The following is a 22,969-nucleotide window of genomic DNA, read 5'->3' on the forward strand; positions in this document are numbered from 1 at the left end:
CTGTCTTCCCATCACCCAGCCAGCCTTTAAATGTCCCCTCTGTCTGCCTCCAGATAGAAAACAATGCCTCTGTTCTCGCTCCTAGCTTGGCCTTAGGAAGCACCAAGAAGGAAATAAAGCTGTTAAGATACGACCTGGGCTGAAAGGATATTTTTGTCTTCCCGGGGTTTCCTCGTGCTCTTAAGACCCCTCGTGTCCCCTAGGAGCTAGCTGCCTCGTAGCAATTATCTTTTAACAGAGGGAGAGACAGGCAGCCTGTAATTGCCCACGTCTGGCAGTCCTTGGGGGAGGGGGCGGGGGGGAGGGAGGGGGCGCAGGTGCAGCCCTGTCGTACTGCAGCAGTGTGCTGGCGGACAGGAAGAAGCTAATTGGATGTGCATCCTTTTCCACGAGGCTCTATCTTGTCCACGTCGAATAACCCACGAGGGCAGCCTACTGTGACTTGTGCTTCCGTCCCCACCCTCTGTTCTCCAAGCCATTGCTTTTACCCTTCCCTGGGCAGAAGAGTTTCCAAACCACAAGAAAGAGCGGGAAATACTGCTCTCTGAGTCTGGTGCAGTTTGAGTTGTTCTGGGGCTGGGACTGCGCGGTTCGGAGGGTGGTATTGTCTTCAAGGAACAACATAGGTGGATGCAAAGGGACCTAGGCGTTAACCTCCCACCCTCGTCGCCCTGAGGCCTGGTCCCAGGCACGTGCTTCTAGGCTGTCACACAGCTCTTGGCCCTGCATCTCAGGGGGCAGCCGGGACCCACCTGTCTGGTCCTTTGAGGCCCTGGAGGTGGAGTCAGACACATACCTGGCCCTAACAGTCCTCTGGGGTGATTGTGTAAAACACACGTCGCTAGGCCTCCTCCCACACATGTAAATCAGTGTTTGCAGGAGGGGCCCTGGGAATCTCTATGTTTTGAATGGACATCCCAGAGGCGAAAAACGTTGGTTGAGAGATTAAGAGCCCTCACTTTATTTATTTATTTTTTTAATTTATTTTTTATTTTTTATTTTTTTTTGGATGTTGGGAGTAGGAGTTTATTAATTAATTAATTTATTTTTGCTGTGTTGGGTCTTCGTTTCCGTGCGAGGGTCTTCTCTAGTTGCGGCGAGCGGGGGCCGCTCTTCATCGCGGTGCGCGGGCCTCTCACTGTCGCGGCCTCTCCTGTTGCGGAGCACAGGCTCCAGACGCGCAGGCTCAGTAGTTGTGGCTCACGGGCCCAGTTGCTCCGCGGCACGTGGGATCCTCCCAGACCAGGGCTCGAACCCGTGTCCCCTGCATTAGCAGGCAGGCTCTCAATCACCACGCCACCAGGGAAGGCCCTATTTTTTTTTAGTTTTTAAATTAATTTATTTGTTTATTTTTGGCTGCGTTGGGTCTTCGCTGCTGCACGCGGGCTTTCTCTACTTGCGGCGAGCGGGGGCTGCTCTTGCGTGGTGCGCGGGCTTCTCACTGCGGTAAGAGCCCTCACTTTACATCGGTGGTTCTCACCCTTGGCTGCAGGCTGGAGTTACGTGGGGCGTTTGTAAAAATACTGCTGAGAGATGATGATTTAGTTAATCTGCAGTTCACCCGAAGCACTGTGATGTTTACAGAGCCCTCCAGGTGTTTCTAAGTGGGTAGCCAGGGTTGAGAATCATTGCTTTGGACCCAGATGTGTGTGGGTCCTGGCTCTGTTTAGACTTAAGAACTTTGACCTTTGACCAGGTACTTTCTGAACATCATTTTCCTTACCTGTAGAATGAGAATTGTGATACCTCTTTGGGGTGTTGTAGTGGGCATGCAATGAGAGTGCCTGTAAGTGCTGTTCACAGCACCTGGGAACTGGTAGGTCTTTAGATATTCTGGACACAGTCCTTCCTCAGATATATGATTTGCAAATATTTTCTCCAAGTCTATAGCTTATCTCCTTATCTTCTTTTTTTAAAAAAATAAATTTATTTATTTTATTTTATTATTACTTTTTTATTTTTGGCTGCACTGGGTCTTCATTGCTGCATGCGGGCTTTCTCTAGTTGCGGCGAGCGGGGGCTACTGTTCGTTGCAGTGCACGGGTTTCTCATTGTGGTGGCTTCTCTTTGTCGTGCAGCATGGGCTCTAGGCGCGCAGGCTTCAGTAGTTGTGGCACGCGGGCTCAGTAGTTGCGGTTCACGGGCTCTAGAGCACAGGCTCAGTAGTTGTGGCACACGGGCTTAATTGCTCCACGGCATGTGGGATCTTCCCGGACCAGGGCTCGAACCCGTGTCCCCTGCATGGGCAGGCGGATTTCTAACCACTGTACCACCAGGGAAGCCCTCTCTTTATTTTCTTAATCTTGTCTTTTGGGGCAAGTCGAGAGCAATTCGTGGGAAGGGCCCACGGCCTGTCTGAGACTTCCAGTTAGCAGAGTGAGACAGCATTTCCTAGCGTTGCATGTGAACCCTGGCTCTGCTGCTGCCCGAGATCTTGCATTTCACCTTCTCAGCATCCTAAGTGTGTCAAGTCTTGGAATGACTGGGTGGCCCAGCCAAGGTCAAACAGCTGGTGAGTGGCAGGGCCAGAACTTGAAGTCAGGGTCCAACCCAGCCTGCTTTTCAATTTCCCACTGTGCTTTTCACGACCAGTAGCACAAGTCAGAAGGTTTCCCAAAGGTCTAACACTTCTGCCTGCTTGGGAAGGGGTCTGACCCTCTGTCCTTCTCAGCTGGACTCCTAGCCCTGTCCCCGTTGGAGTGATGTGGAGGGAAGAGGTTTCAGTGGGGCTCCCACAGGGTGATGGAGGGTAGAATCCAGTAACCTAGTGGGTGAGCCTTTCTGGCAATCACGTGGTTGGATGGGAGAGTTTCCAGAGAGGCCTGGGGCTCAAATCTATATGCTGTATGATCAGGTCCAGTGTGTGGCAGGGAATTAAGTTCAACATAATCGCCATTAGTATCTCTTCCTGCCTCGCCATAAGCATACTAGCTCAGCAGAAACTGTATCATTTGGTGAGTAAGAGCTCTGGAGTCAGGTAGACCAGCTGTACCACGTGTTAGCTATGTGATTGTGGGCAAGGCATTCTGGGTATCTCCAGATATCGGATTCCTCCAAAGTCAAACGGTGATTTTATTGTCCACTTCAGAGGGCAACAGTAAGAACTGAACAAGATGATGCTTAGCCTGTAGTCATCACTCCATAAATTATTTTTTCAAATGCAGATGCAGCATCTGGATAAATCCGTTAGGAACCCTCCCCCCAGCCAGATTGGGAACCTGGAGCTGCCCCTGGTGGTGGGGTCCGTGGGGGCTGGGAAGCAGCCAGCTGGGACCCCTCACCACACACCCTCCCTCTGTTCCTGCAGCAGCTGGTACCATGGAGATTGTGTACGTATATGTCAAGAAGCGCAGCGAGTTCGGGAAGCATTGCAACTTCTCCGACCGCCAGGCAGAGGTGAACATCGACATACCACCCAACCCTGAGCTGGCCAAGCAATTCATGGAGCGGAACCCCGTGGACACGGGCATCCAGTGCTCTATTAGCATGTCGGAACACGAGGTGGGTCCCTGCCCCAGGGGCCGGGCCAGTGGAGGTGTGGTCCGGCAGGGTGGCTGGCCAAGGTAGGCAAGTGGGACTGGGTGACTCCATCCCCCTGGAAGCCAGTTAGAGTGGACCAGTGAAGATGCTGGAAGTACGAGGGCAGAATCGCTCCCAGACCCACCTGGGTGCCCAGGGTCAGGACAAGGCCCGGTACCAACCACCCCCTGGGCCGGGTGAATGTAAATCAGGATGTTCTCTCTCCCAGGGAATCTGGCTTCACCTCTAAGACTCTTACTAGAGTTGTTTTAGGCATTGGGTGCATCTGGGAGAGGTATCTGAGGGGGCCAGGGACTCACATCTATAGGACCTGCTTAGCTTGGGAAAAGGAAAGGGTCCCATAGAAAGTGCTGGTCAGAGTGCCTCCAAGATAAAGGAGTGAGGGTCACGTCGCTGTCCAAGCTCCCAGATTTCTCCTGGTCTGTCTGAACCAAGTGATCCGCTCCTGATTATGTCAAGAACTGCTGGGAGAAGATTAGACCGAAGGGGTTAACACAACTGTCATGTCCCCGAGTCAACGGAGTGAAAATCTCACCGCTTTGGCCACCCACTTTGTGGACGGCTCCACTAGCTCACAGTTCAAACAGACTGAGTTTCTTGCTTTCCCAGGGCAAGCTACTGTCATGGGGGCCAGGGTGGTTTTGTTCATGGTGTAGCCACCTAAACAAGATGGCGGCCATGAAGGCCGCACCACATCGGGGTCTCCTCTGTCAGCAGCTCCACCCTGTTGAAACTTTTAGCTTTTGTGAGAACTGGCTTAAAAAGGAAAAGGAGAAGGGGAGGGACCGCTCAATGGGTATGGAGTCTCCATTTGGGGTGATGAGAAAGTCCTGGAATTAGATAGTGATCGTGATTGTGCAACATTGTGACCGTTCTTAATGCTACTAACTTGTACATTTTAGTCAAAATGGTAGATTTTATGTCATGTGTATTTTATCACAATTTAAAAGACGGGGGAAAACTGGGAAGGAGGAAAAGAGGTAAGTTTAAGGGGTCAAACTACATCTATGCCAACCTCCCTACAACAGAGAATGGGCAAAGCAAGTCCACACTCTTAATTGTTTTTATGTTTCGATCCCTGTGACATTGTAAATTGTAATGTCATTGTAGGGTGGAGAAAGCTTAGTCACATTTTCCTTTGGGATCTCACAGAACCGACGGGTGGGCTCCTCCGGAACTTTAGGGGTGAGATCAGGTCAGAACTGGATTTTCCATAGCCACTGGCAGCATCTGCAAAGCTGCTAACTCCACAGGGGTGACACTTTTGTGGCTGCCTGTGACCACCTGAGGACCAGAAAGTTCCTTGCTGGACCTGAAAATATAGTGGCTTTGGCCAGGGGCACCTCACGGGTCCATCCCTGAGCACTCAGAGCCCAGGGGCCCGGGAGCCCTGGGACACTGGTTTGCAGAAGTGGTCGGATGCTTCCACCAGGGCCAGGCGTCTTCTCACCTGTGGCTCTCCGTTTAGGCCAACACAGAGCGGTTTGAAATGGAGACCCGGGGGGTTAATCACATCGAGGGGGGCTGGCCCAAGGATGTGAACCCCCTGGAACTGGAGCAGACGATCCGCTTCCGGAAGAAGGTGGAGAAAGATGAGAACTACGTCAACACCATCATGCAGCTGGGCTCGGTAAGGCTTCCTTCAGCGCCAGTGGTCAGGGCCTCCGCCATCACTCTGCTTCCCCAGCTGCGTGTCAAGCTCAGCAACTGTGGCTCCTCGGGGAAGGACACCAGCTACGTTATGGAACCTTCTGTCTGGGAGCAGGCAGGCAGGTCCACACAGCAGACCAGAAGGTCTAAGGACTGAACAGGCTTTAAGAGGAATCCAAAAAGTGGGAAATCCTCTGGGCAAAGAGAACCCCAAGGAACCCCACCCAGCAGCTACCTGCCAGTAGGGATCATTCATTCATTCGACACATTTGCATGGAGCTTCTAGTCTCTGCCAGGTGCAGTAGAGATTGCGAAAATGAAATTCACATATATTCTGCCCCAAAGAGTTTATAATCCATTGGAAGCCAAAAACAAATACAGAGGTATCACTGTATAATGTAGAAAGAAAGACTGTAAGAGAAAAGATGCTCTGCCATTTGCCCCATAAGGAGGGAGAGTTGATTTCCTGCTGAAGGAATCAGGGGAGTCTTCCTGGAAGAGGTGGCACTTGATCTTGAGCTTTTCCTTGTTGGACATTTGGAATAATGGGGAATGGCCTTCTGGGTGGAGGAAACAGGAGATGGATGCCATATATGGGGTGGTTACTAATTCTGTTTGCCTGGAGCAGTGGTGTTTCTTCACCTTTTTTTCATTGTTGTCCCCCAAGAAGCCTTTTTAGACATCGCCCCACCCCAATGAAAATGTAATACCGTAGGTGTACTATATATTTATGTACTGGATGTATATCTGTACTTTGTATAAAAAAGTAATAATATTTTAACCCCAAGAACCAATTTCCACCCTTTTGGGGGGTAGATGTTGCCCCCATTGAAAATGCATGGGCTGGAAGGATGGGAAAAGACTACTAGATATTTCTCGTCCCTCCCAGACTCCATCTCAGCCCTGGTCAGGCTGAAAGGACCTCCCTTTACTGCTAAGAACTCCCGCTGTATCCTCCTCAGGTCGTGGAGCACTGCATCAAGCAGAATAATGCCATTGACATCTACCAGGAGTATTTTGATGACGAGGATGCGGTGGAGGTGATGGAAGAGGCCCCTTCAGCTAAAACCGTCAGTGTTTTCAGGTACCTCTATAGCCAGGCAGGTGTCTGGCCAATTTCTCTCAGCCCTACGCGTGGGTGCTTCCAAAGGTGACCCCTTGCCAGTCACTCCATGCCATGGGTACAATGCCATCTGTGATCCGAGCTTAATAAGGGACAGAGCAAAATAAAACGCCCAGCAGACAAGTGGTACCTACCCTGAGGGCAGGCCTTGTTGGTGGAAAAGGAGGACAGAGTCTGGGGAAAGACTAAAGCAAATTTGCAAAGCTGTGTACAAGTGTGGTTGATTCATACGCTGTAGAGAGTGTATCAAGTACCAAACGTCAGTGATCCGGCTGCACTGTGAGTAAACAAGACCCTTGTCCCAAACTCTCAGGAGTGTGCCTGGAATAACCTCCAAGGACAGCAGAAATCTGACAAAAGAAATCTATCCCACAGACACATGGGTGAAGTCACTGCGTATTCACTGCGGCAGGGTGTGTGCTAGCCAAAGACTGGAAGGAAGCTAAACCCATCGGTAGGGGGCTGGTTCCAGCAATTCTGGTACGCCCACACTGTTGAATACCATGCAGCCATCAGAATGAATGAGGCAGCTCCTTATGTGCCTATAGAGAGTTTCCAAGATTTACTGTGTGAAACCAAAGCAAAACAAGGGGCAGAGCAGTGTGTAGAGAGCACTACTTTTTGTTTAAAACACACCTATATGCATGTGTGCATGTATGTATGCATACGTGTATACATGTGTATGTATATATATGCATGTGTGTGCACGTATACATGTGTATGTATGTATATATGTGCGCGTGTGTGCGTGTGTGTGTACGCTCATAGATGCAGAGAATACCTGTGATTTCAGACGTGACTAGCCTCAAATGCCAGCTCTGGAGGATTCATTTTGCTACCGTGACCCACTGAGGGTCCAGGGAAGTGTTCCACCCAGCCCCAGCATGACCAGTAAGGACTCGTTTCAAGTCGCATAGCTTATAAACAACAGAAATTTATCCCTTACCCATCTGGAGGCTGAAAGTCTGAGATCAGCGTGCCAGCAATGTCAAGTTCTGTGTCTGGTGAGGACTCACCAGACCCCCTGCAGTGAAAGTGCTGAGTCCTAACCACTGGACCTCCAGGGAATTCCCAGGACTCAGTTTCTAACTCAGAGACAGCCGTCTGCTTGCTGTGAACTCATAAGGCAGAAGGGGTGAGGGATCTCTGTGGACCCTCTTTTATAAGGGCACTAATCCCATTCATCAGGGCTCTGCCCTCATGACCTAATCACCTCCCAAAGGCCCCACCTCCTAATACCAGCCCATTGGAGATTAGGCTTCAACATATGAAGTTTGGGGGGATGCGTACAGCATACCCAAAGTTTATAGTTTATATTAGGTTTCACTCTTGGCGTCATACGTTCCAAATGTATTATACAGAATACTTTCACTGTCCAAAAATCCCCTATACTTTACCTATGTATCCCTCCCTGCCCCCAAACCCTTGCCAACGACTGATCTTTGCACTGTCTCCATGGTTTTGCCTTTCCCAGCATGTCATATAGTTGGAATCGTACAACATGTAGCCCTTTTAGATTGGCTTCTTTCACTTAGCAATGTGCATTAAGTTTCCACCATGTCTCTTCATGGCTTGATAGCTCATTTCTTTTTAATGCTGAATAATAATGACGTCTGGACGTACCACAGTTTATCCCTTCATCTACCGAAGGGCGTCTTGGTTGGTTCCAAGTTTTGGGAATTATGAATAAAACTGCCGTAAACCTCTGTGTTCAGGTTTTTGTGTGGACATACGTTTTCAACTCAATTGGGCAAATACCAGGGAGCATAATGGCTGAATTCTTCACCCTCCCTCATGGTTTAATATTAATGAAAAATCAAGCCTCAGGCTTGGAACTTTCAGCAAACGAAGACATCAGGCTGAAATTTAATCTTTTATTTCCATTGTCTTAATTTTTATTAGTTTTTATTTATGGCTGGTGAGATCAGTTTTCCAGTTAAGGGAGTCCTGTCAGCTTTGTTTTTAAAATAAATTTATCTGAGCGAATGTTTAAATATGTATGAATTCTTTTAAGAAAAACTTTAGCAAATACAAAATTTAGGGAGCCTGGGATTTCAGTCTTCTGCCCTCTCTCCCTCCCCTAAAGGGATCCCCAGGAAATTAAGCGGCCAGCCACACACATCTCCCTGCACCCCGATGGCAACAGGAAGCTGGCAGTGGCGTACTCTTGCTTGAATTTTCAACGGGCACCTGAGGGCATGAGCAACGAATCGTACATCTGGGACCTGGGTGAGAAGCAGAGGGGTCTGGTAGCCGCAGGGAAGGATGTGCGGCAGAGACCTGTGAAAACTCGGGGGGAGGAAGGTAGAAGCAGCGGGACTCTCGTGGGGCTGGTCCCTCACTGGGATGTCCAGGGACCCAGGAGGAAGCCACCGTCTCATCCCTTTGCTGTCTGGGTTCAGCTGCAGCCACGCGGAGACAGATCAGAAGCAGGAACTCCCTTTATTTCCAGATCCCAGGGCATTCGAGACCAGACCACATGGAGACCCAACTCTGGGTCCCTGAGGAGCATATCAGAAAGAGTCCCCAGCAGACTGAGAAGTGACCCAAGGGGTCCTCACAGGGACGCAGGGACTCACCTCTGTCCCACCTGTCCTGGCACTTTCCCCTGATTCATGGCCAGTAGGGGCAGTGTGTCCACTCGGGAGCACGGACCACTGTTGACAGAAGGGCTCACTCCAAGGGCAGAGTCCGGCAGGTAGCAGGTGACTGTGGTCTCCATCCATGCTCTCAGACGTCCCTCGTTGCTGTCGTTGTGAAAATAAACGTTAGCCTTTATTAGCAGGTGTAGGTGCCACGCACAGGACTGAGCACTTTACACTCCTGAGGAGCTCAGTGAGCTCTTAGCGCCGCCCCGTGGGCTGGACTCCATCGTTACCCCTGCTGTACAGACAGGGCAGCTGGTTCACACAAGTCAGGGGAGAGTTGACGTTTTGTAAAAGCCTTAAACCTCATTTAATACCGAACCTGGAAAATGGACTAGAATGACAATCACACACACACAATCCTGATTCCCAAAAATAAAACCAGTAGAAGAGCCTCCAGGGCTAGATGCTGGCCACTGAGGACCAGAGCTTGCAGCCTGGAGAGGGGCTTCCAGGCTTCCCCTTGCCACCCCCCACCTGTAAAAGGGGTTAAAGTGTTTGACCCTGTCCTTTTTTCCCCAGGTCTGGTAGAATATATATATATATATATATATATATATATAGTTGTTGTTGTTGTTGTTTTGCTTTGTAGAAAACCCCAACAGGCCAGAAATTGTCCTAAAGCCATCTTCTCCTCTTGTCACCTTGGAATACAACCCCAAAGATTCCCACGTGCTCCTGGCAGGCTGCTACAATGGGCAGATCGGTAAGGAGGGACCCCCCGCCAAAGCCCGGCACTTAACCAGGAGTCAGCCCGAGTCCGCTGCAGGCTCTCAGGTAGCTTGGCCCCTGCTGCTGTCTGGCCAGGGCCCACCTGCCGGGCCAGGCTTGCCATGGAGGACAAAATGGGGTGGGGACTCCCTGCAGCTTCCAGACGTCAAGGTGAGACAGGTTTTGCTGATACCTCAGCCGTGTCTTCCGTTGTAGAAGTTCAAGTGAGGCTAAAATGAGTTCACAATAAAAAGTTAAGAAAATTATGGGCCACGTAAAGTCAAGAAACATTTACTGTATGCCTACCCTGAGCTAGGCTAGGTTAGCTAGAGGCAAAGGGGTTATGAGACCACTGGGGAGCTCCATCTCAGGAGATGCAGTTGGGGCAACCTACACGGTAATGGGTGTAAGTAATACCAGCTATATAGAGTGAGTCGGGGGGGGAAAGGAAAATAAAAGAATTATAGAACTAAAACAAGAGGTATGAAGACCATTTACAGGGGCATTCATTCAGTTTAGAAACTGATTCTATCAAAACTTGTTTAAAACCAGTTTACCATCTTGCTTGTTCTTTCATTAATAAGTTAAATAAACCTTCATACATTAAAAAAAAAAAAAGAATGAATGGGGAAGTGTTACTCCTCTTCTGGTTTTTTTTGGAAGAGTTTGTGGACAGTTGACAGCCATTCTTCTTTAAATATTTGGTAGAATTCACCAATGAAGCCATCTGGTTCGGGAATTTTTCTTACTGGTAGTTTTAAAGTTGAAAATTCAACCTCTTTATTTGGTACAGGTCTTCTCGCGTTTTCTATTTCTTCTTGAATCAGTTTTGATAGTTTGTGTTTTTCTAGAATTTTTCCTTTTCATCTAGGTAATCTAATGTGTTGACACAGTTGTTCATTCTTACAATCATTTCATTTCTGTAAGGTTGGTAGTAACATCTCCTGTGTCTTTCCTGGTTTTAGTAATTTGAGTGTTCTCTCTTTTTCACTTGGTCAATCTAGCGAGAGGTTGGTAAACTTTGTTTTATTTTCAAAGAACCGACTTTTTATTTTATTGATTTTTCTCAGTTTTTAAACTCTCCATTTCATTTATTTCCACTCTAATCCTCATTATGTCCTTTCTTCTGCTTGCTTTGGGTTTATTTTGTTCTTCTTTTTCTAAATTTCTTAAAGTGGAAGGTTTGATTATTGGTTTGGGGTTTTTAAAAATACAGATATTTACAGTTATACATTTACCTCTAAACACGGCTTTAGCCACACCTAAGTTTTAGTATGTTGTCTTCTCATGTTCATTCATTTCAAGGTATTTTCTAATTTCCCTTTGACTTATTCTTTGACCCATGGATTGTTTAGAGGTATGTTGTTTAATTTCTCTATGTTTGTGAATTTTCCGGTTTTCCTTCAGTTATTGGTTTCTAGTTTTATTCTGTTATGGGAAGAAAAGATACCTTGCATGATTTCAATCTTTAAAATCTATTGAGACCTGTTTTATGGCCTAACGTGTGGTCTATCTTGGAGAATGTTCCCTGTGCGCTTGAGGTGAATGTTTTCTGCCTGTTGTCATCTGGAACCAGTAAATCTCACAGACTTTGCTGGGAGGCTCTGTGTGCACACCTTCGACACTCAGCCAGGCATAGTTGTCAACTCTGCCTTATCCGCCGCACCGAGCCTTAAGGCCAGCCAGAGGCGAAAGCCTAGGGCCTTCTCAGTTCTTTCCTAAGTATGTGTGCATACTGGGAATGCACACAGCCATACCCATGCATGTGACCTTCTAGGTTCCAGGAGCTTTTCAAAACTCCTATGGACTTTCTCCAGCTTCTCCTTTCAAGCTTTTTGCTTAGCTTATTGTTTGCTCCACTTGTTATCCACCACTGTGGGACACTGCAGAGTTAATCAGTTGTCTGCAATCATAGTTATTTTCAAAATTGCCTTCTTAAACAGACCTTTTTCACTGGCCAAGCTCCAAGTCAAGGTGAATATAGACAACCTTGCAAGTAGCGGGGGGGGTCTTCCAGGGAACCATCAGACAGACAGGTCAAATAATGACAATTCTTGGAATAGGAGACTTTGAAAGAGCTCCAGCTCCATTCTGCTCCATCCCTTGGCTGTCAGGCTAGTGGTTTCTTACCAGGAAGGCAGAATGTTATTTTTCAAGGCTACCATAGAACCGGAGAGTATAGGATCCTAACTAGGGCACGTCAAAATGCAACAGAACTTACCGTTCTTACCAGGATTCAGCCGTTTTTCTCAGATAAACACTCTGATTTGCTGCCAGCCTTTGGCTAATTTCCAGAGTTCTGAAAAAGTTGATTCTGACCATTTTTGCCAAGGTTCTCTTGGCCTTTATGGAGGAGAGAATTCTCAGAGGTCTTTACTCTGCCGTTTTTGCTGGTGGGACACCCAGAAAACTGATGTCGGTATCCCTGGTGAGCTCAGAAGAAACCTGCCCACGTGGGCCCTGAAGGTTTCTGCCTGCCCTTCACCTCTGGTCTTGAAGTAACCAAACAATTATTCCTCCTGTCTGCATCCCAGGCCAGACTCAGCCAGACATGAAAAGGGCTCCCCCTCCCTCCTGTCTTCACGAGCTCTCCTATGTTCCCCTCTCGCTCCAGGAGTAGGGGCCGGAATGGCTGGGACGCCTCCCAGCACCTCTCTGTGGCCAGGCTGCCTCCTGGCCTCCTAGCCTCCTGAGGCCTCTCATCTCCCTCTTAGACCTGCTGCCTCCTCTCCAGGGGAGCTCCTGGGTTATGAAATAGACGTGGGCTCCCATAAACCTCCTGCAAATTTATCTGGATGCCCAGGCTCTAAAAGACTGAAGCAAAGCCACTTGGCCACGATTTATTCAGGAGCCCTGCCTCGCTCATCATTCATAACCCCTTTCAGTGGTTCTTCATGCCAGCTCAGACCAGCCCAGGCTCTGGGGCTCTGCTGTCTGTAAGAAAGACATGGTGGGACCCACCTTGGAGTACTGCTTTGCCCAAGCAGAGCGAGCTTAGCTAAGAAAACCTGGTTCTGGGCCAGACGGGTCCAGGGTCAAATGCCTTGGACTTGGATTCCATAAATCAAGACTTATGGATCGTGGACTTTTGTTGTTGCTTTACAAAACCAGCTTTCCTAGAAACAGCTCTGAGTAATAGGGTGGGTCCTCGCTATACACTCGTGGGAAAATGAAAACAGAATCCACTGGGACAAAATAATAGGTAAGCTTCGAGTCTTTCTTGGTAAAACAGAAGAAGCGACGTACTAATTATGAATCAGAAGAAAGGATAAATGTCCCTCTGTGTTTCTTTCCGATCAGATGCAGCAAAGGTACAGAGGCGAAAAGGGAATGAGTGGATGCAGCAGGAGCGATTTGCATAGATGTTTTTACTCCCCAGAGCCTTTCCCTGGGGTGGAGGTGCTCTTCTCTCTTTGCCTGGCTCACTCCAACCCGAGGCTCCTCCTCAGTCTTAGTTCCTTCTCACTTCCTCCAGGAAGCCTTCCCTGACTGCCTCCATGTGTCTCCTCCTGGAGCAATCACAGCACGGGCTGTACTTGCGGATTTCCCTTCCTGTCTCCCAGGGACTGTGGCTGTCTGAATCCCAGTGGCTTCCCCAGTGCCCAGTGTGATGCTCAACACGTGTTAGGGGCTCCGTGGAATGAATGAAGCACGCTTTGGGGGCTGGTAGGAAATTCAGGCGGGTTTGAACTTAGCCCCGCTTCTAAAAAACCACATACCTGCCAGATCAAGGCAAGCAGCATCCCTCTATCCCGTGCTCCCTGCACTAAGAAAGGAAGCCTGTGCCCCCATCACAGCCCCTTCATGTTCTTCCCCGCCAGCCTGTTGGGACACCCGGAAGGGCAGCCTGGTGGCAGAGCTGTCCACCATTGAGTTCAGCCACCGAGACCCCGTTTACGGCACCATCTGGCTGCAGTCGAAGACGGGCACCGAGTGCTTCTCAGCGTCCACGGACGGGCAGGTACCCACCAGCCAGGCGCTGTGGGGGGCGAGGGGGTGGGGATCAGAGCAGTTGCCCGGCCTCCCACCGAATTACCTAAGCATGTTTCCTTTTCGTTCCATTTTTAAATTGAATAATAGGTAATACATGCACATGGAGCAAAATCCCAAAGGTACAAAAGGGCAGACAGTGAACGCCTTCCTCCTACCTCTACCTTCAAGCCTCCCAGTCCCCCTCCCTGTAGGCGCCCACCCACATCAGCCTCCAGGCTCCGCGTCTGCACACGGAAGCAAGCGTGTCTGTCTTCGCTCTCTTTCTGTACACCTTGCACGTTCATCTGCACTTGACGTTTTTTTTGTTTGTTTTTGTTTTTATTTTTGTTTGCGGTACGCGGGCCTCTCACTGTCGTGGCCTCTCCCGTTGCGGAGCACAGGCTCCGGACGCGCAGGCTCAGCGGCCATGGCTCACGGGCCCAGCCGCTCCGCGGCATGTGGGATCTTCCCGGACCGGGGCACGAACCCGCGTCCCCTGCATCGGCAGGCGGGCTCCCAACCACTGCGCCACCAGGGAAGCCCTGACGTTTTTCATTTAGCATGTCTTGAAGATGATTTCATATATCGTAAAGCGCTGCCCCATGCCTGCTAAGGACTTAATAAATTATGGGTATGCTGTAATTTAAGTGGATTTTAATATTTTGTAGTTACCAGAAAAGGTGGCAGAGAGTGTGTTTGTATATAGATTACCGCACACATGTGAAGTATACGTTCCTGGCGGTGGGATTTCTGGGTCAAAGCATGTGTGCATTTTGAATGTGGCTATATATTGCCCTGCTGTGAGGAGACTTTAAGAATACAGACTCCAGGGCCCACATCTGGCAATTCTCCTTCGGGAGGTCTGGGGTGAGGCCCTGGCATCTGGATTTTAGGAAGCTTCCTCCCATCAGGTCATGTGGTGGGACGTCCGGAAGATGAGCGAGCCCACCGAGGTCGTCATCATGGACATCACCAAAAAGGAACTGTTGGAGCGTGCCTTGGGGGCCACCGCCCTGGAGTTCGAGGCTACTCTGGTGGGTGTCCCTTCCTCTCCCTTCCCTGACTTCCACTGCCAGGGCAGCCAAAGCCAAGGGCAGACCCGTGGCTACTGTGTCAGATGGACCCTGAGGCTGCTTCTCACCCTGGGCACTGGACCATCCTCCTGTGGTCCTCCTAGACCTGTGTGGTCTTTGCAACCACTTTCCAGCAGGGGGCAGCAGAGCAGAGGAAGGAGGCCATTCTACTTCACTCAAGAGTCGCCATTTGGCTAGTGTCCAGGCTGATCTGAAGGCAAGCTTTCTGAAAGGACAGGATTCCAGAGAGGCCCCATTCTATGAGAAGAGCCCTGTCCACAACCAGCATTCACAGGCCAGGCTCCAGCTCTGTCCCTGCCTCACGTGGGACCCTGGGCCGGTGGCTTCACTTCCGTGGGGAAAGAAGAGGTGTTGGAGAGGAAAATGAGATCAGAGGAGGCTCCTTGGCAAACCAGAGCACGGGCCTATGATGGCATTTAGTAACTGAGAAGGAACAGTAAAGAAATATCAAAGTGGTAATGTGTTTGCGTCTGAGGAGGGAAGCTTCTAGAAGCTGCAAATGAAGACTCCCTCCAAAGCAAGAAAACGACCTTTCCAGATGGCTCTTGGCCTGGCTCCCCCTTGGGATCGTCACTGGTTTGCTTCCAGGCCGTGGGACATCATTCCCAGGCCCTTAGGAGGTGGAGGTGTGCTGGCCTCACCCCTGCCCTGGGAGTCCCCCCACCCACCCCCCAGGCTGGGGGATCAATGTGGTGGATGAGGTGGAAGACAGTTTTACTGACCCCCTCAGCCCTGGGCATGGAGTCACAGTGGGGAGGACTCAGAAAAACATTCTGTCCTCGAATCAGAGATTTAGTCCAAGTGCTAGGTGCAATGACCTCAGTGCCACTAGCCCTCACCTCTCCCACACTGTGTGCTGGACCCTTGTCACTGCCTTACGTGACGAGCTTGTGTGATCACCCATGACCGTCTTGTGAGGTGATGTGATTATCCCTACTTTGCAGATAAACAACTTCATCTTAGGGAGGTAAGTCCCATGCTCTAGAACACGGGGATGCTGGGGCTCAAACCGAGGGCTCTGACCCCAAGACCCAGGCTCTCCACCCCATGCCCCACCAAGGAGTCTGAGGCATGATGGGCCACCGGGACCTGGGCAGTTTATCTCCCTTACTAGCTTGCAGAAGCCCTGGAGTTGACTTTATTCCTTACTTTTCTGGGACTCTCGAGCTGTGTCTCTTTCTTTTCCTTTTTTGTTTTGTTTTTTTTGTTTGTTTAATTTTTATTGGAGTATAGTTGATTTGCAATGTGTGTTAGTTTCTGCTCTACAGCAAAGTGAATCAGTTATACATAATACATGTCTACTCTTTTTTAGATTCTTTTCCCATGTATGTCATTACAGAGCATTGAGTAGAGCTCCCCGTGCTACACAGAAGGTCCTTGTTATCTATTTTGTATATAGTAGTATGTATACATTAATCCCAAACTCCTAATTTATCACTTCCCCACACCTTTCCTCCTTGGTAACCATAAGTTTCATTTCGATATCTGTGAGTCTGTTTCTGTTTATAAATAGATTCATTTGGGGGTTTTTTGTTTTGTTTTGTTCTTTAAATATTTATTTATTTAGGCTACGCGGGGTCTTAGTTGCGGCAGGTGGGATCTTTAGTTGCGGCATGCGAGCTTCTTAGTTGCAGCATGAGGACTTTTAGTTGCGGCATGCACGTGGGATCTAGTTCCTGACCAGGGATCGAACCTGGGCCCCCTGCACTGTGAGCGCGCAGTCTCCCTAAATAGGTTCATTCGTATCATTTTTTAATTAGATCCCACATATAAGTGATATCATAGAATATTTGTCCTTGTCTGACTTACTTCACTTAGTATGATCATCTCTGGGTCCATCCGTGTTGCTGCAAATGGTATTATTACGTTCTTTTTAACGGCTGAGTAATATTCCATCGTATATATGTATCACATCTTCTTTATCCATTCCTCTGTTGATGGGCATTTAGGTTACTTCCATGTCTTGGCTATTGTAAATAGTGCTGTAGTAAACATTGGGGTGCATGTATCTTTTCGAATATATGCCCAGAAGTGGGATTGCTGGATCATATGGTAGTTCTATATTTAGTTTTTTAAGGAACCTCCATACTGTTTCCCACAATGATTGTACCAATTTACATTCCCACCAACAGTGTAGAAGGGTCTTCACTTTCCTTTGACCCTCCAATTTGTAGCCCAGTTGTTCTTTTTAATTGTAGTAAAAACAAAAACAAAATACACATAATGTAAAATGTACCATCTTAACCATTGTTAAATATACTTACATTGTGGGCTCTCCCGAGCTTTTTCATCTTACAAAACTGACACTCTGTACCTTTTAATCAACAAACTCCCCATTTTCCCCTCCCTTCAGCCCCTTCAACTTTCTGTGTCTATGAATTTACCTCCTCCGGGTACCTCATTTCAGTGAACACTTCCTGCGTTTGTCTTTTTGTGATGAGCTTTTTTCACTTAGTACAATGTCCTCAAGGTTTACCAGCATTGTAGCACGTGGCAGAACTTCCTTCCTTTCTGAGGCCAAATAATATTGCATTGTACGGGCAGAGACCACATGTCGTTCACATGCCGATGACACTTGGATGTTGTGAATAAAGATGCTATGGACACGGGTGTACAACGTAGACCAACTTTGCCGGGAGTAGTAGTTGGAGGCTGGAGGGAGCTCTTCTAGATCCATGTTTTACGTTATTGATTCCATCATTTACCTTATGTATAAACATTCAGGATCTTTATGGCAAAATGCTTAGTGGACACAGTGAGGCTCCACGAAGAGGGCTGGTGATGAGATTCTCCAGGGACCAGAAGAGTCGGGGGGGGCTTCATTATTTGTGGGGCCCTTGGGCAGGTTTAAAGAAGTGTGGGATCTGATCCAGCGCAAGAGTGGGCGCAGCTACCTAGAAGGGGGCGGGGCACAGCGCAAGCAGAGGCTTAAACCGAAGGCACGTTCAGCACCTTTGGACCCCCAGCCGTCCTGCCGCTCCACCACCCTGACTCCGGAAAACCGCTCGCCTTGCCAGCTAAACCCTGAGCTGATGTTCCATGGAGCCTTTCGCTCACGTGTCACCCCCTCCACAGCCGACCAAGTTCATGGTGGGCACGGAGCAAGGCATCGTCATCTCCTGCAACCGCAAGGCCAAGACACCAGCTGAGAAGATCGTGTGCACCTTCTCAGGTCACCATGGCCCCATCTATGCCCTGCAGCGAAACCCGTTTTACCCGAAGAACTTTCTGACCGTCGGCGACTGGACCGCCCGCATCTGGTCAGAAGACAGCCGGGAGTCGTCCATCATGTGGACCAAGTAAGGGGGGACGGGAGAGGGATGTGGGGGTTGGAGGGGACAGAGGGGGCCCAGCCCAACCCAGGAGTGCTCTGAGCCTCTCTGTGTCCACCCATAAAATGGAGAAAACACTTCTCCACGAACAGCCAAGCTTACGCTGGGAAGTGGCTTGATTCAGCCCCTTCCCCAAGGAAGGTGCTTCAAACTGCACGTTCATCTGTCGATGGACATTTAGGTTGTTTCCATGTTTGGCTATTGTGAATAGTGCTGCAGTGGACATGGGCGGGCAGGTATCTCTTCGAGATCCTGATTTCAATTCCTTCGGCTAAAGACCCAGAAATGGGATTGAGGACCCTCCACACTGTTCTCCATAGCGGCTGCACCAATGTACACTCCCACTAACAGTGCACGAGGGTTCCCTTTTCTCCACACCCTCTCCAGCTCTCATCTTTTGTTTTTCTAATAATTTAGCCATCCTCACAGTTGTGAGGTGATATCTCATTGTGGTTTTGATTGCATTCCTCTGATGATTAGTGATGTTGAGCACCTTTTCGCATACCTGTTGGCCATCTGCATGTCTTCTTTGAAGACCCATATGTCTGGGTCCTTTGCCCATTTTTTTAATCGGGTTATTTGGTTTTCTGCTATTGAATTGTATGAGTTCCTTATATATTTGGGATATTAGCCCCTCATCGGATATATGGCTTGCAAATATTTTCCTTAGGTTGCCTCTGCATTTTTAAAATTTATTTCTTAATTAATTAATTAATTAATTTAAAAATGTTTAATGGCGTAGAGTTGATTTACAATGTTGTGTTAGTTGCCTCTTCATTTCGTTGACTGTTTCCTTTGCTGGGCAGAAGCTGTTTAGGTTGATGTAATCCCACGTGTTTGTTTTTGCTTTTGCTGCTCGTGCTTTTGGTGCCATACCCAAAAGGTCATTGCCAAGGCCAATGTCAAGGAACTTTTCCACTACATCTTCTTCTAGAAGTTTTATGGTTTCAGGTCATACGTTTTAGCCTTTAATTCATTTCGAGTTGATTTTTGTCCACAGTATAAGATAAGGGTCCAATTTCATTCTTCACTGCAGAAATCGTTGAAAATCTAGGTTAAACCAAGTAGGAAGTATAACACTCTCTTCATCTCAGTAGCATGAACTTTTCTGGGCAACTTTTCTTTCCTCCGACTCCTCTCAAGTGAGTCTCACGGCTGGGGGACTGGGCCCAAGCCTGTGCCCCGGAGTTGGCTGTGGAAAACGCCAGTGACCAGCCCCTGGGAAGGACCCCACCCAAAAGCCTTTATAGTGCAAGCTGTGAGCTGTGGGTGGCGAGGCTGGCGTGGCTAGAAGTCGAACACAAGAAAGAACTTCCTGCCCAGCAATGAAACCCTGGAGCCGGGGCGGGGCTGGATGAGTAGGGCTGAGGCTCTCCATCCCTCCCAACCACAGAGGTCCCTGACCGGCGGCACCCGGCTCCCAACAGGTACCACATGGCTTATCTCACTGATGGTGCCTGGAGCCCGGTGAGGCCAGCGGTTTTCTTCACCACCAAGATGGACGGGACCTTGGACATCTGGGACTTTGTGTTCAAGCAATGTGACCCCGCCCTCAGCCTGAAGGTCACGTGCACCTGCCTCCCCATGCACCCAGGCCCTCAGACTCTGGTGGCACAGCAGAATCACCTGAGGGGAATTAAAAAAGGAGAAAAGCAGATGCCCGGCCTTTCCTCCCGCCAGGCCTGTTCCTTCAGAAGCCAGGGCGCAGGCTTCTGGCAGCTGACCTCTTCCAGCCTGAGCTAACGTTATCCTATCAGCAAAGCCAGAGCAGAGACCTGCAGGCTAGGGCCGTGGAAAAGCGCGGGGCTGGGGAAACTGCAGAATGAAAGTGGGACTGAAGGGACTTCCCTGGAGGTCCAGTGGTTAAGACTCCACTCTCCCAATGCAGGGGCCACGGGTTCGATCCCTGGTCGGGGAACTAAGATCCCACGTGCCCAACAGTGCAGCAAAGAAAAAAAAAAAGAAAGAAAGTGGGGCTGGACTGAAGGGGTGGGTGAGGGGGGGCAGGCTGAGACGGAAGATGAGGCTGGGGGTGAAGGGTTTTACAGCCAGTCGTAGAGTGTGAACTTCATCCTGTGAGTTGAGGCTGGGGTCCCCCTCAATGGGGGGAGTCACCAAGGGTGTCTGAATGGGGCTGCTTGGCTAAGTCTCCCCAGGAGCCAGATAATCAGACCAACAAAGGGTGACATTGCTCCGCTCTCCTCCCCCACCCGGGTCTGCCTGACCCTCCAACAGGTGTGTGACGAGGCCCTCTTCTGCCTCCGGGTACAGGACAATGGATGTTTCATTGCCTGTGGCTCCCAGCTGGGGACAACCACGCTGCTGGAGGTCTCGAATGGGCTGTGCACCCTGCAGAGGAACGAGAAGAACATGGTTTCCTCGGTAGGTGCGGGCCCTGGGTGAGGTGCGCACCAGCTCCTGTTCTGACCTGGCCCCCTGGCCGAGCGGGCCAGTCAGGGAAGAACAGATGCCCTTTTCTGTCACCTCCTGGGAAATGGATGGATATTTGGGGGTGGATCAGGAAATGAGCCCGAGAAATGGATGTTGGGAATGTCTGAATCCACCCTGGCTTCACTACTCAGTAGCCAAGTGGCCCTGGGCAAGTCACTTTACCTCTCCAAGCTTCAGTTTTTTTCAGCTGCGAATCCAAGTGGTTTGACTCGGTCCGTTTGTCTAGTTTCAAACAACATACCTTTGGGGCAGCAGAACCTGTCCAAGGAAGGCTTAGCAGAATGCCTGTAGAGAAGACAGCTGGAAGGGGACCGTCCTGGGGAAGGGGCCCTGGGGGCTGAGATCCATCCACCCTGGAGGTGCCTCCCCAGAACCGTGGGGCACACAGAGAAATTGAAAACCCCTGGTGCCGAGACCCTGGGAGACCCTCCTGGCTCTGCCTGAGATTGTGGTCCCACCAATGAACTCGTCCTCTGTGGGCCCAGGCCGCCATGTCGCGCAGCCCCAGAGGGTGTTCTTCACGCCTGCATCCGTGTTCTTGGAATTCCTTGGAACTGAGTAACTTGGCACCCCTGCTCCTGCCTCCCAAGCCCCATATTTAGCCCCCCTTTCTTGCCATTAGCCCGGAGTACAGGCCTCTGTGTGGGCTGCTTGGAGTCGAGCAAGGAGAACCCACCCGGCGCCCGTGCTGGGAGCCAGCGCTGCCTGCCCGCCCCTCCCACGGCCTCTTTGTCCCTGTGCACAGATATTTGAGCGTGAGACCCGGCGGGAGAAGATCATGGAGACCAGGCACCGTGAGATGCGACTGAAGAAGAAGAGCAAGGCGGAGGGCAGGGAAAGCTACCCGAGCGAAGAGAAGCCTGCCTTGAACCCGGAGCAGCTGGTCACCGAGGCCGAGGAGGAGTTCTTCAATGTTATCTTCACGGAGCTGAAGAGGAGGGAGGCGGAAGCCATGAAGGAGAAGCCCAAGCCTGTAGGGGCCTTGCGCGGGCTCGGGGTGGCGTGGCCGGGAGGGAGCCGCGGCCCCCGGGCTGCCTGCTTGCTGACCTCGGGCGACCGCGGGCAAGTGGCCTCACTGGGTGGACCTTCATTTGTGCATCTGGCGAGTGGGAGGAATTACCCGCTTCCTCCAGAGGAATCCTGAGTCTCCAAACACCAAACACCCCAAAATCCTGAGTCTCCAAACACCCTCCCTGAGCGCAGGAGCCGTGCCCTGGGCTGCTTGAAATCCTCTCCCCACCACGATGGGGACCTTGAACGTGCATGTGACCCGGGCTACGTGAGCCATCAGAGAAGAGGGAGCCTGGAGGCCCCGGGAGGAGGGGGCAGTGAGATCCGTGATGACCCCTCCTGGCATCGGGGGGGGAATTTGTCCTGAGCTCAGCCATCCATGGCCCCGGCTCCAAAGCACCTTCTAGCTGTATCGCCCGGGCCCATCACTTCACTTCCTGGTTCCTTAATTTTCATCTGGAAACTGAGGAGATGGAGTGATAAAGGTAGTGTCACCTTCCAGGCCCTCTTAGGTACCAGGGGACGAAGAAAAAGGCATGGTCTGTCTGGGCCATTGTCTTTAGGGGCCCACAGATACGACGCTAAGATGTGAAAGAGTGAAAGCACAACACAGAAGGGAAAAGAACAAGTGAGCGTGGGCCAGCGTCTGCCCTTGTAAGCAAGATTGGCTGCCTAGTTAGGGAAGGAAGGAAAACATGGGGCCCCCAGTTCAAAAGTATTGAGAAGTTCAAGGGACTTCCCTGGTGGTCCAGTGGTTAAGACTCCGCGCTTCCACTGCAGGGGGGTGCGGGTTCGATCCCTGGTCACGGAACTAAGATCCCTCAGGCCTCCTGGCCAAAAAAAAAAAAAGTGTTGAGAAGTTCAAGACAGTGGCAGCAGACACGAAAGCAAGCGTGGAGCCCTGGTCAGCAAAGGCCGCGTGGCCGCTCAGGGCGCCGGCCCATGAAGCCGGCCCGTGTGTCCAGTTCTTGGGCACCGATGGAGAGACAGGGGGACGGAAGGTGGGTGAGCACAGAGCAGCCCACCGGCTCCATCCCGTGACTACTCACCATTTCTGGCTCTCTCCCGCTGGGTCTAGAGACAGGCTGTGGTTTCTGTGGGCGCATTTTGCATTTGGGAGTACTCGGATCTGAGCGGCTCTATTCTCACACCATCTGGTGGTACAGTGGGGCTGAGGCGAGGCTGGAGTCCTGCCTTTCTGACCCACAGCGCGGGCTCCTCCCACCCATCCCCCCGGGCCCTCCAGCCCTCCAGCAGGTGATGCTGACACCGTGCAATGTGGCCACTGACTCCGTGTCTGCTGCTGGACAGCCCCAGATGTGCTCCGCACAGCAGCGTGAACACTGGATGGAGAAGCTGATCCTCAGGGGTTAAGCTACAGAACCTGGCCCCCTCCTTCTGCCCACCACATGCTTCCTGCCTGTCTCTGCGTCTCCGCAG

The 22,969-nt window shown here is 50.4% G+C and overlaps 1 protein-coding gene across 1 annotated transcript; it reads left to right on the forward strand.

Moving 5' to 3' along the window:
• Positions 1 to 3,318: 3,318 nt before the first annotated feature.
• DNAI2 (dynein axonemal intermediate chain 2) lies at positions 3,319 to 22,903 on the forward strand (the record flags this gene model as incomplete). Its single annotated transcript, XM_082860759.1, has 12 exons — positions 3,319 to 3,501; positions 5,009 to 5,170; positions 6,153 to 6,274; positions 8,400 to 8,542; positions 9,551 to 9,664; positions 13,491 to 13,630; positions 14,553 to 14,675; positions 17,811 to 18,034; positions 19,495 to 19,630; positions 20,303 to 20,449; positions 21,264 to 21,491; positions 22,739 to 22,903. The coding sequence occupies 12 exons, from the start codon at positions 3,319 to 3,321 to the stop codon at positions 22,901 to 22,903; spliced, it is 1,887 nt and encodes a 628-aa protein (XP_082716885.1).
• Between the last annotated feature and the right edge of the window lie 66 nt (positions 22,904 to 22,969).

Source organism: Leucopleurus acutus, assembly GCF_964270905.1.
Source record: "Leucopleurus acutus genome assembly, chromosome: 19".
NCBI lineage: Eukaryota > Metazoa > Chordata > Mammalia > Artiodactyla > Delphinidae > Leucopleurus > Leucopleurus acutus.